This window comes from Blennius ocellaris (genome assembly GCF_963422515.1).
Source record: "Blennius ocellaris genome assembly, chromosome: 11".
Lineage (NCBI taxonomy): Eukaryota > Metazoa > Chordata > Actinopteri > Blenniiformes > Blenniidae > Blennius > Blennius ocellaris.
The window spans coordinates 17,238,237-17,250,762 of record NC_137660.1 but is presented as its reverse complement, the minus strand read 5'-3'; the positions used below and the strand labels follow the sequence as shown (position 1 = coordinate 17,250,762).

At 42.0% G+C, this 12,526-nt stretch overlaps 1 protein-coding gene across 1 annotated transcript in view; it reads left to right on the top strand.

Moving 5' to 3' along the window:
• Positions 1–7,965: 7,965 nt before the first annotated feature.
• pclob (piccolo presynaptic cytomatrix protein b) overlaps positions 7,966–12,526 on the top strand; it is a gene marked incomplete at both ends in the record, with an annotated part of 50,905 nt that continues 46,344 nt past the window's right edge. The window contains one exon of the mRNA XM_080504719.1: positions 7,966–8,847. Within this exon, the coding sequence (XP_080360845.1) occupies positions 7,966–8,847 (882 nt within the window). The remainder of the gene's footprint in view (positions 8,848–12,526) is intronic.

Genomic DNA, 12,526 nt, shown 5'->3' with positions numbered 1-12,526 from the left:
AGCACACCAGAAAGTGATGCCTCTTGTTCTCCCCGGTCTCCATCTTCAAAACTCTTGGAACACAGAGTGGTGCTCAGATGCAAGGTCATCTTTCAATAGAAGCTTTCAAATGGCCTGAGAGGAATACTAAGAAAGTCCAAGGCAAATACGGCTACAAAAAGTCAGCAATGACTGGCACACTTTCCATGGTATTTTACATTTGACGACCTTAGTTATACCTTTGCAGTTTAACCCATTTTCTAAGCCCTTCCTGATGTCTTTTTTTATTGTGGAACTGCAAGTAGACGTTTTCTAAATTGCAGTGCACTTATGGCATAGCACAAATCTTCACTATTCAAAAAAACAACAATAATGGTGCACGTTAAGTGCTTCTTAGCACATCGTTGAAAGGTTATAGGATTTCATTCATATTACTAATGTATAGTATTAGCATAACTACTGCATGCAAAGGGAACAAAGCTACCTCTGACACTGTACACTGGCAAGGCAGGGCTCTTCAGGTAGTCTAAAACCCCATCTTCTTTTACACCTCTTCAATTATATAAAGCGCTCTGTCTAGACCTTATCACAGTGCCTCTGCAAACATTCTGTCAATGCACAGCATTAAAATGACCTTTTCTCACTAGTACAGAGAGCGCATTGCCAGACTGCAGTTGTATTGTCACACAGATCAAATTTTGATTCTGACAGTATTCTACATTGTTGTAATGAAACAGAAACGGTGCAGTAAACATAGCGCAGAGAGATGAATCCCTTTTAACTCCCTTTCACAACTAAACAAGATATATGATGGAAGAAAGACAGCAAAAGCTTCTTAGGATGCCTGCTAGTGTGAATATGAGCTTGGATTATAGTGTCAAAGAAAATTAAGCTCTGTGCTGTCTACTGTGGTTTTCAAAGGATAATTGTTATAATTGAAACTGCTTTTCTCCACTGTGTACCTGTTAATGCTCCCCCAATTGATTTATTATTCTTATCTTTACATTTACTGCCTTCTATCTCCGATCAGTTTGCGTATTTTCCTTTTTTTTTTCCCCTTCAGCAAGCCTGACCAGGGGGGTAGTGATTTCCTGCTCTCCGATTTGTTGAATTTGGGGGCGTGAACTGTGTTATCCACAGAATTCTCCCATGCTTTGGCACAAGGGGGAGGAGTTGGTGCGTAAAGCAAGATAAGAATAGGGGGATCGCCCGATAAGGCTGAGCTGATGCTTTGTTGATGCTGTTTCTTTAAGAGTATTTTTAGTATGGGAGATAGCAGTGGTCACTCAACAGGAAAAAGGACTGTGTGGCTTTAGCGACTCGAGCTGGGATTCTGCAAGATGCTGATGGAGGAAGGGAAAAAAAGCAGAGGCCATTCTTCTCAGTGACACACAGCCAATGCTTGGTAACTCTAGCTGCATAGCGTGGGCACTAATGCGATCCAGTTATCAGTCAGTCACTTAGCAGGAACATTTTTAATGTGTAACATAGCATTAGGTTAAATCAGCCATTGAATAGGCAGGTAACCAAGAGCAGTAAGAACCCATGACAAATTATGCATCTGTATAATCGCCCTCCTCCCATTTTCTGAACTATTCACTCACATCATACAACATACAGCATATTTTCAAATAATTATATCACACATATTATGTCATAAATATGCATGTGAAATTATGGTAATTATATATATATATATATATATATATATATATATATATATATATATATATATATATATATATATATATGAATATAAAATAAAATCATCCTTAGTTGAATTCCTGCAAGTCAATTTTACACCTATGTTTTGGTTCCACCAGGAGTAAAGTATTGTGCGTCCATATTTTCCCCTCCTCGGGGCAGGTATGTAAATTTAATGACACTGGCAAAGTGTGTGTGATCGGGTTACTGTATAGATTACATGGTGACCCTGCCGAATACTCGGGCACAGAAACCTAGAGACCTAGAGAGGACAGCAAAACATCTCCATGCAGGTTACTGCTCCACATTGCTCCGGCTCGGCTCCAGAGAAAACCATGCCGGGAAAAAACTGCTTTGCCTTTCTCAAGGGTCAACGTCAGAGGTGTGTCAAAGTGTGCAAACTAGTTTTTCCCTTTACCGAAATCATTTTGTTGAGGAAGGGAAATATTGTGAATTGTTGTTGTGGAATTTTCAGCCCTTGTTTATGAGAACCGTGGCTGAGGGTGTTTGAAACTGCAAGAACGTATTATGCTCCAGTGTGTCAGCTTAATTAAAATGAAAGCAAGATAAATGTGGCTTCTCAGCTTTGTGTGTTTTGGTTTGTTTGTGTTTGAGAAAGCCAGAGAAAGAGAGCAAAATAGAGAGAGAAAATGAGAAAAAGATAGAGAGAGATGCTTGGATCAAGCTCAGAACAACCCAAGTACTGTAACAATGTGGTGTGTTTTCATTTCAAAACTATGTGCCTGAGTGAGCAGAATCTTGCAGAAAAAAGAAAACCCACAGCTGTGTCGTAGGAAATTTTACTCACATTTAAAAGTAATGTAAAGAAAATGGAAAACGAGTGTAAGAACATTATTAATGTGCCTTTATTGGCACTTTGTTGGCCCCAGTCAGGACAGCCAGTCACTTTATGGTTTGGACTGCTGCCTATTAGGAAGCACATGCTATGCTGGAGCTACACATATCCTGCAATGAAGAGCAGGCTGTACGATTAGCATTTGTGTGATTATACAGTGACCTGTCTACCTTGTGTCTCATCCTACAATGCCTTCAAGCCCCTTGACCTCAATGAGGATACAGTTTTCCTCCCATAGAGATCAGCATTCAGTTTAGAATGAGCGAGACCTGGATTTAATTTGTGCACACTGAGAAATACAAGAAGCCTATAAATCTGCGATGAAACGCGTAATCTAATTATTACAGATACAGTTTATACATGAGTCCATTTAAAAAGATCAAGCAGTCAGGTTTGAAAGTCATTAAATTAGTTCGGCTGAATCACAACACAGAGTCCGATATTTTTACTTTATTGGTTTAAAAAAATATATTTTTCGCAAGACGACATGGTGGATTGGTAGTTCGTGCTCGTCTCACAGCGAGATGGTTATGTGTTTGAATCTATGCATCCTGCCTTCAACCCTGGACTGGATTAAATAGTGTTAGGAGATGGATTAATTCACATGTTCTCTCTATGTGTGCATAAGCTCTCTCTGTGTTTTTGTTTATTACTCACATTTTAAGAACAGCATTTCAAGGTTACTTTGTGGTTTTAAAACCTTATGAAGCTGTGAATGTTTGTGGGTTGTCTGTGATGGACAGAAAATATGTCCAGGATGTTCTCCTCTGATATTGTCTCTATTCCACAGCATTTAGTTTGAGTTTTTCTTCAGTGTCAGTTTTCGAGGGATGGAATTCAAAAAGACTGAAAACAAGCGTTTAGAGGAAGTTCATCTCTTTCCCCGTGTGAATTGTCTCTCCACACATGTTCTAAATCCAGACAGAGAAACCCGCCGGCAAAACACATTTTAATATGCAAGCTTTTCAAGTGGTTTCCCATGAGCGGCTTAAAATATGTTCACTCCTCAATATACTCTGTGCACCCAATTCATTTTTGGGTCCCGTTGTCTATGAATGAGAGACGTACTTAAGGTCTGCGATGTCTCAACTGTGTGAGAGCAGAACTTAATTCTGATCTGTCATTCTCAGAAAGTACGTGGGAGAGAAAAGGATGGTGACAGGGTAGATTGTGGTTTTTGTATTTAAACTGACAAGCAGGGAGAGATCAAAAAAGAAAACAACATGATGGTACCACATCTGGTGATTGCCTGCTGTCTTACATAATATTGTTGACTGACAAACACAGCTCCCTTGTGAAAATCGATGTAAACAGTTTAATAACAGTTAAAACACCAATGACAAACTGTGATATGTTTTCTAACAGTTTGTTTATTGTCATGTGCTACAAAGCAACACAGCAACTAATCAGTTTTGTAGCCCTCTCATGAGATGCTAGTCCATGGTTCAGACCCAACGATCAAAGATCCACCCCCCCACGCTGATTGATTGAAGTAGTGAAAAAAAAAAATAGTTTGGATTGACGAAAATGTTATTCTGATTCTCTACAAAAATAGGAAGAGGATCATCAGTTATAACAGGCACCAAAAATATATTTCAGTACCAGATCGTGAGGATGAAGTGGATATAAGCAGTCTAAGATTACTTAATGGATTTCCGGCTCATGCACGAGTCCATCACAAAGTTACAGCCTATATCCCCAGATGGAGGCTGTGTGCTGATGAATGTTTCCTGAGTGCGTGTGTGTGCGTGCGTGCGTGTGTGTGTGTGTCTGCAACAAAGCCAAATCCCGCAGCTTTCCAAAGAGAGATCATCGCGATTCTGCTGCTCACGCATCACACATGACGTAACTCTTCCACACGCCCACACAACACTTGCTCTCCATCCTTCCCACACATCTCGCTCACGCTTACCACCACATACTGTGAAGGAATTCATCCACTGTACAGTATGCTGTGTGTAAATTTGCCAGTAGAGTCTGGGGACATGTGACAGCCTTTAAATAGGAGATAAATCATCTTTTTTTGTTAGTTCTTTTTTTTTTTCAATGGAAATTATCAGTCTTTGGTGTTTTTTTAATGACAGAGGAGTAATCTATCAAGGTGAGATTTAAATGTATTATTTCTTGTTAAATAATACAATACAATATTTCTTGTTCCCAATTTGAATTGGTTAAAACTGCATACCGTATTGTATATATTATCACAAAGAAAATGTTACTAAAAATTGAGGGATGTGTAATGTTAAACATTTTTTTTAAAGATAGTTAAATTCTACAGTGGTGTGTCAACAAATTCCGCTATCATAAAAATTAGGGTTCAAATGTTTCTAATTTCAATTATTTATATTGTTTATTTGACGTTTGGGTTAAGGTTAGGGTCTTTTTTTTTTATAGATCATGTGTTGATATATTTATTAATTTATTTTAAAATAAAATCTTATTAAAATGTGATAGTGAAACATATATGAAAATTGATTTGAGATGGTTTTTGCTACATTTCTTTGTATTAGTACATATAACTGAGGAGGAGGTGGAAGGAAACATTTTCAGTGTCCTGAAGACTTCAGATTACATCACAAGAGCAATAAACGATTTCTGTATTTTATATACACTTCATATGAATGGAAACACTTCAAGCTCCTTTTCGTTTAATCTTTTGCAATTTTAGATATTAGTATTAAACTGTTAAGGTGTTGTAATTATGGGATGACACATCTTAGTCTATCACACTGGAAAACAAAGTGGGACACATACTTATTGGGAGTGATCATTTGACCTCAAACACATGTCACATGTGCAAACCCACACAGAATGACCCTGAAACGCAAATATTGTCACTACAACACTTTCTATGTTTTAGACATTAAAATACTGACACAAGGACTGGCTTTGTAATGATATTGTAAATCCTTAGCTGCATCTGTTATAAGTCAGCTCAAGTGGAAAGCAATATAAAAAAGCAGGCATAATACTCACAGCCAGTCACAGTTTCCTCTGTTAATGTACTGTATATCCCCTGTAGGCTACATTACAAAACAGAAGCAGCCGGTACACATCCTCACATACAATTTGCATATGAAATCATGTGAAATGGCATTGGAGTGAGTGGTATGTGTGCTTCTTGCTCGCGGAGCTCAGCAGCTGAAATCATATTATCACTTTATGCTACTCATCATCTCCACGTTGACATTTCTCGTATATCAGCGGGTCAGCAACAAAATGCAGCACATCGTGTCTGTGAGGATAAATCTTAAGATCGTCGCCGCCGATCGCACGTGACACCGGGGGAAATAAATCGCCTGTCCCCTTTAATTTCAATTTCCGTGCGTGATATATATTGTGATCACCTGTCAGATGCGGCGCCTGCGCACTGACGCGGGAGGCGGAGTGGAGGCTGATCGCTCTCGATCTGCTGCCCTGTGCCCTCCATCCCTCGTCGAGCACACAGACGCAGACCGGTAATAAGCCAGCAGCTTTGTGGAGGATGGGGAGACAGAGCGGCTGTTGAGGAAGGTAAAAATGTCCGCGGGTTTGACCGGGATCCGGCGCTCGGCTGTTTGACATTGTGACCGTGGAGGGTGAAGGATGCTCGGCTGCAGGATGGGAGGAGATGTGAAGGAAGAGGAAGAGGAGGAGGGGCGCACACACGGAGCGGGCAGCCGCACAGATGGTATTTCGGGAAATGACAGCGACGATGGGGCTTTTGCGGCAATTCTTAAATGTTTTAATTTGTTTTGAAATATTTGAAATATCTTCTGACATGTGCAGGCTTTGGACGAGCTGCATCAGATCTGATGCTGGTCAAGGGCATGTTAAACAGCCTCGGTGAAAATATTTATTTTTATATTTATTTCCCCCGCAGCTGTCATTAGCTCATTCCCTCTGCGGACTCCAGTGTCGATTTGAGTGGTTTTTGCGTGTCCCTTCATCGTTCCGAGACATCAAGTCTCCGCATATTGGTGAAGCTCCGCTGCCAGTTTAGCAGAGCGTAGTAAACCACCAATCCAACGCAAACCAGCCTATTGGGAACGATTACTACTGCTCGCAAGTGTGCACTGCCCTTGATTACGGTTAAGCAAATCAAAGTATTCACTTCCTATATGATGTTTGTTGTGCCCCTACCCGGATGTGCCTGCATTTTTCCTTTTTTTTTTTTCTTCCCCAGAGAGCTCGAGATTGTGTGTGTTTACCCGTCATGCTGCTGCACAACACCGCATGCATGTGATTTATAACTCCCCCATTATTAATGCAAAAAAAAAAGAAAAGTCTAGTTCTTCATTGGCGGTGGGGAAACAACAACCTGCCCCCTCATTCTCCCCCCAATTTGTATTGCACTTGTATTAGCGAGGTGTAGTGAGCTGCATCTGTTGCCTCTCTCACAGAATGGTCTGTATCTATTTTATTTCTGGCTGAAAGGAATTTCTGAGATTTGTTCACAGTGTGATCAACCAAGCGGCTCTGACCATGTCCATGGTCCCGAAGGCAACAGTCACTGCATAGTAAATCAAAGTGAGGCTGGGTCCTTAATGGCTATTGTGACAATGGATGATTGTTTGAGTCTAATTGGAAGTGAGATCTATTTGTCAAGCATTGGTGAGACACAGACACTGATTGTTATCATTTACAGTGTATTCTAAAGCAGTGTCGGTCTCGTAAAATGTGCAGTTTGTAATGTAGAGACGTGCCCTCCGTTACATAACTCTGATGGCCGTCTGGACCTTCAATAGAAGTACACTTAACAGACTTCACTTGCATTGTACATAAAAAGGATTACAGCTGGACAGTGAAGGGGTGATGTTGAGTTCCTGCTGCAATACCTTTACATGCTGTTTTTATCGCTCAGTTCAGTTGGATTTTTATATGACCAATATAATTGACTGCACCCATATATTTTGAAATAAACAATGCTCAGACAATGAGGAAAGAACTGTGTGACACTTTAATCATTCATAATTTAATAATAAGGGAGTAGAAACACTAGATCAGATTTAAGCTCAGAGTCAAGTGGTCATCTGCCTTGACAGGTTACATTGAGAGGATGACAAGATATATTTATACATTGCTGTTTGTGTCTGTGACCAACAAATGTCCTCTTTATTTTTGCAACTTCATCTCATTTTCTATCACCCAACTTACACTTCCTCTATCTTTTTTCTTGTCATGCATTTAGGAAGTCTGATGTCGATGCTGAGCCAGAAGGGAGTCCAGGGAGCAGCAGTAGCAGCAGCAGCAGCAACGGGGCTGTAGATGCCCTCTCTACAGGTCCCGCCCCCCCTCAGGCCCCTGCGGGAGAGCCAGGACATCGAGGAGACAGCTCCTGCTCTGAGTCTGACAGTCCTGTAGACTCCAGCTCCTCCGAGGAGGAAGAGGAGGAGGAGGAGGAGGAGGAGGACGGAGAAGAAGAGGAGGAGGAAGAAGACCCCACCATGTTTTCCTCCAAATTCCTTAGTGGGGCCAATCCTCTCAATGCTGTGTCCTCTGCTGTAAATAAGTTTAGCTTGTTTGGAGATGACGGGGATGGGGGAAAGAAGCCATCTCCGCAACAGGGGGGGAAGCCACCTGGAGAACAGCAGCAAGGAGCAGGGCCTGGAAAAGATCCTAAACAGCAGCAAGGACCCCAAAAAATGGGCCAAGCCCCCCCTATGCAAAAGAACCAGCCCGCTCAAAAGCAAGGATCACACCAACCGCATGGAAATGGACAGACCGGTCCCTCAAACAAGAATGCGGGGCCACAAGCTACTCCAAAAACAGGGACACAACCTGAAGTCCAACTTAAAGGCCCCCAACAGCAAGGTGCACCAAAGCCTGGAGCTCAACAGCAAAATATGACAAAGACTGGGCCACAACAAGGATCTCCAAAGGCACCAACTCAACAAGTTTCACCAAACACAAGACTACAACAAAGTCCTGCCAACACTGGTGTACAGCAGAAGGAGCCTGTAAAGACTGGGGTACAAGGGTCGACAAGGGTTGGGCCTGAGTCAGCAAAACAACAGCAGGGATCACCTAAAGCTGTACAGCAACAACAACAGCAGAAAGGCATGGGGCCTCCTCCCAAACAGCAGGCTTTTAATCAGCGTGGGCCTGTGCAGCAAGGCATTAAAGGACCGGGTGCTTCTGGCACGTCGCCAGCAGTGTCATCATCACCTGGAACAACTAAAGCAAGAGCTCAGTCGAAGTCTCTTTGCCCAGTGTGCAAAACAACGGAACTTAATCTGCATACCAAGGAGCCACCTAACCATAAAACATGCACTCACTGTAAGACTGAAGTCTGCAGTCTGTGTGGCTTCAGCCCTCCAGACTCCGATGTAAGTAGTAGTAGTAGTATAAAACCCTCTCACCATTTAAAAACCCATCATGTTTGGTTACAAAAGTATTTTTTTTCCCAATTCCACATTTTAGTGCATTTGGTTTACAGCATCACAGCAGTAATGTGAACTTTTGGCAATTTCTCACATTGTGGTTCATTTACTTGGAATAACTAAGATTAAACCCTACATTGGCAGAATCCAAATTACTATGGTGCCCTTGGTGAACTGTTTGACATTTATGAAATGTTTTGAAAATCTTGTAGTGCCTTTTGTGTTTTGGTATATCCTCATATTTACATTTATTTTTTGCATATTTTATAGGGGCGTGAGTGGCTTTGTCTTACCTGCCAAATACAGAGAGCTCAAGGAACGTCTGAAACACCAGGACCAGCCATGAATAAACCTTCACCCAACAAAACCTCTGCTCCTCAAAACCAAACACCAACTCCTGTTGGACCCATCAAAAAGGAAATAGAAGCAAAATATTCTCCTCAGAACATGCAACCTACATCGGGGAAAGTTCCAGCCAAGGAGGATGTTGCTAAAGGACATGAAAGTAAAAAACAAGGCAGTCCAGCACCCGTTCAAAAAATGACCCCTGAGACACAGAGGACATCAGCATCTCAAAAACCAAACCAGGCTAGTCAAGCGGGACGGAAGCAAAGCAGCACCACCCCAGCTCCCCAGCAGGAGTCGGGAGGGTTTTTTGGCTTTGGCGGTACAAAAACTGAAGCTGCAAAGCCAGAGGATTCACCGGCTGGGAAGATGTTTGGTTTTGGGTCCTCCATTTTTAGCTCTGCTTCTACTTTGATTTCATCTGCTGTTCAGGATGAGCCTAAAACAACGCCACCAGTTTCTCCTAAAATACAGCCAACAAAAGACACCAAACCATCTCCAAAACTTTCCAAGCCAGAGCAAGAGAAGAAACAAGAGCGACCGCAGCAGACAAAAGTTCACCCAGCAAGCCCAGCAAAAATGGAGATGTCCCCCCCAACTGTAAAATCCTCCTGTCCCATCTGTAAGGTGGTTCTCAACACGGGCTCAAAGGACCCTCCCAACTACGACACCTGCACTGACTGCAAAAGCATCGTCTGTAATCAGTGTGGCTTCAACCCCATGCCAAATGTCAAAGAGGTAAGGAATATTTTTTTATTTATTAAACATAAGACTTTAATGCATGAAAATTGTAAAGGGGGGGGGGGGGACCACTTAAAAAAATATTGCTTAAGAAAACAAAATACATCGCTGTAGACCCCATAACTTATCTACACAAACTGCCTTTGCTTTCATCGTGATCCTACAGAAACCAATGAGTCTGACTTGTTACATTATTGCATTGGTCTGTCAAAGGTTTTGTCTTTAGACACAGCTATATAGCATGCTGAAGACACTTGTGAATGAGGTTTATTAAAGCTTAGGTTTATCTACTGCAGCTGTTTCAAATTCATTTAAGGTTTAATTTCAACGTTCATTCGTTATTTGGAGAATTAATTTAAGTCGACAATTCTGTTAAGAATTATGTCTGAGAATCCAGTCCAGCTCATGAAGGAGGTGTGTTTAATAAATATTTTCTTTTTCTATTAATGTGAGTGAATAGATAAGATAAACCAAACCGAGATGAGGTCCAAATCACTGCCGCAATTTTGTAATGATGTCAAATTCATTGGCTGTGAGTCATTGAGATGGCAGTACACTGAGGGAACAAACGCACGCACGCACGCACGCACGTACACACGTACACACGCACACACACAGAGAGAGAGTGAGTATGTACCTTACTGAAGGGCTACATGCATTTTGCATACACATGCTGACACTGGTATTCAAATTTAATTTAAACCCCTCATGTTTCACTCAGTATTTCAGGTAACTCAAGTGGAACTTTTTTCAATTATTCTTACTGTGAGACTTAAAAATGAAGACAAACCTCTACTATAATATTTGAATGTAGTAAAGAGTGATTGTTACCTATGCACAAACAATATTGAATGTGTTAATCACTGCATCCCTCTGTTTTTTTTCTATTGAGAAAAGAACATTAACAGCTAACTGGCAGCTTTCATGCGTGGAAATCTGTTTTAAAAAGTTAATTTGTATTTTCTTTGTTTTCCAGGGAAAGGAGTGGCTTTGTCTGAACTGCCAGGTAAAACGAGCTGCTGGAAGTGCTGAGCCACAAAGAGATACTTCTCTGGGTAATCCTTTAAAAAAGCCGATACCAACTCAACCTGCGCCACAAAAAACGTCTGCACCAGGTTCTCCACAGAAGAAAGAATCAACACCAGCAACACATCCCACTAAGGCTGAAACTACAGACCGCCAAAAAGCCGGCACCCCAGCTCCTGGTCACACAACACCTCAGGGGGGCCAGAAGACTGGTCCTCAGAAACAACCGGACCAAAGTGGACAAAAGCAAGACTCAGGAGGCTTCTTTGGCTTTGGTGGCCAGAAAAGTCAAACCGACGCTTCAAAACCTGCCGAGTCAGTGACGGGGAAAATGTTTGGTTTTGGTTCTTCTTTTTTAAGCTCTGCATCCACCTTAATTTCTTCAACTGGTGATGAGCTCAAAATTACTCCACCAGTTTCTCCTAAAATGTCTCCGGCTAAGGATTCCAAATCTCCCTCCATCAAAAAACCTGAGCAAGGCAAGAAACTGGAGCAACCACATCAGGCCCAGGATCCACAATCCGGACAGACGAAAGCAGACAAGCCTCCACCAGAGCCATCAAAGAAAGTTCCAGCCTCGCCAGTTGTTTCCAAGTCAGGCCCGTCTACCTGTCCTCTCTGTAAACTGAAACTCAATTTTGGCTCAAAGGATCCTCCCAACTACAACAAATGTACTGAGTGCAAGCATACTGTTTGCAACCAGTGTGGATTTAATCCCATGCCAAACGTTAAAGAGGTAAGTTAGGTTACTTCGCAATGCAAGTAATTTGTCATGTTAACAATAACAATTCATGACAGTATCAAATTAGGTTCATTGTATCGCAACCACGCAAATAGAAAATTCTTTTTTTTTTCTGTGTGCTTTGTTGCAGGTGCAAGAGTGGTTATGTCTGAACTGTCAGATGCAGAGAGCTCTTGGAGCAGCTGAGCCTCCAGGAACTCCCATGATGAAACTACAAGCGTCACCAAATAAAGCCAATGGACCTGCCAGCACTCTAACGAAAGAAACTTCCCCACGAGAAAAACCTCCAATGAAAAACACCATCCCAACACCTGCTGAATCAAAGACAAAGCAGACCTCTCCATCAGGCTCCCCTCAGAGAAAACCGCAAACATCTCTGCCACCAGAGACGGCAGCAAAGACTGAAGCCACAAAAGGACCTGAAAGTCAAAAACAGGCCAGCCCAGCGACTAGTCAGAAAGTTTCACAGCAAGATCTGAAGACAGCTCCTCAGAAACCACCCAACCAGACAAATCAACAGGGACCTAAAAGAAGCAGTGTTACTTCCACACAAGATGAAGCTGGCGGGTTCTTTGGATTTGGAGGTTCCAAACCTCAACCTGATGTTGCAAAGCCGGCTGAATCACTGGGTGGAAAAATGTTTGGCTTTGGTTCTTCATTATTCAGTTCTGCATCTACTGCAATAAACTCAGCAGTCCAAGGTGAAACAAAAACAACACCACCGGTTTCGCCCAAGATGCCTGCTGCGAACGCAACCAAATCCCAGACTGT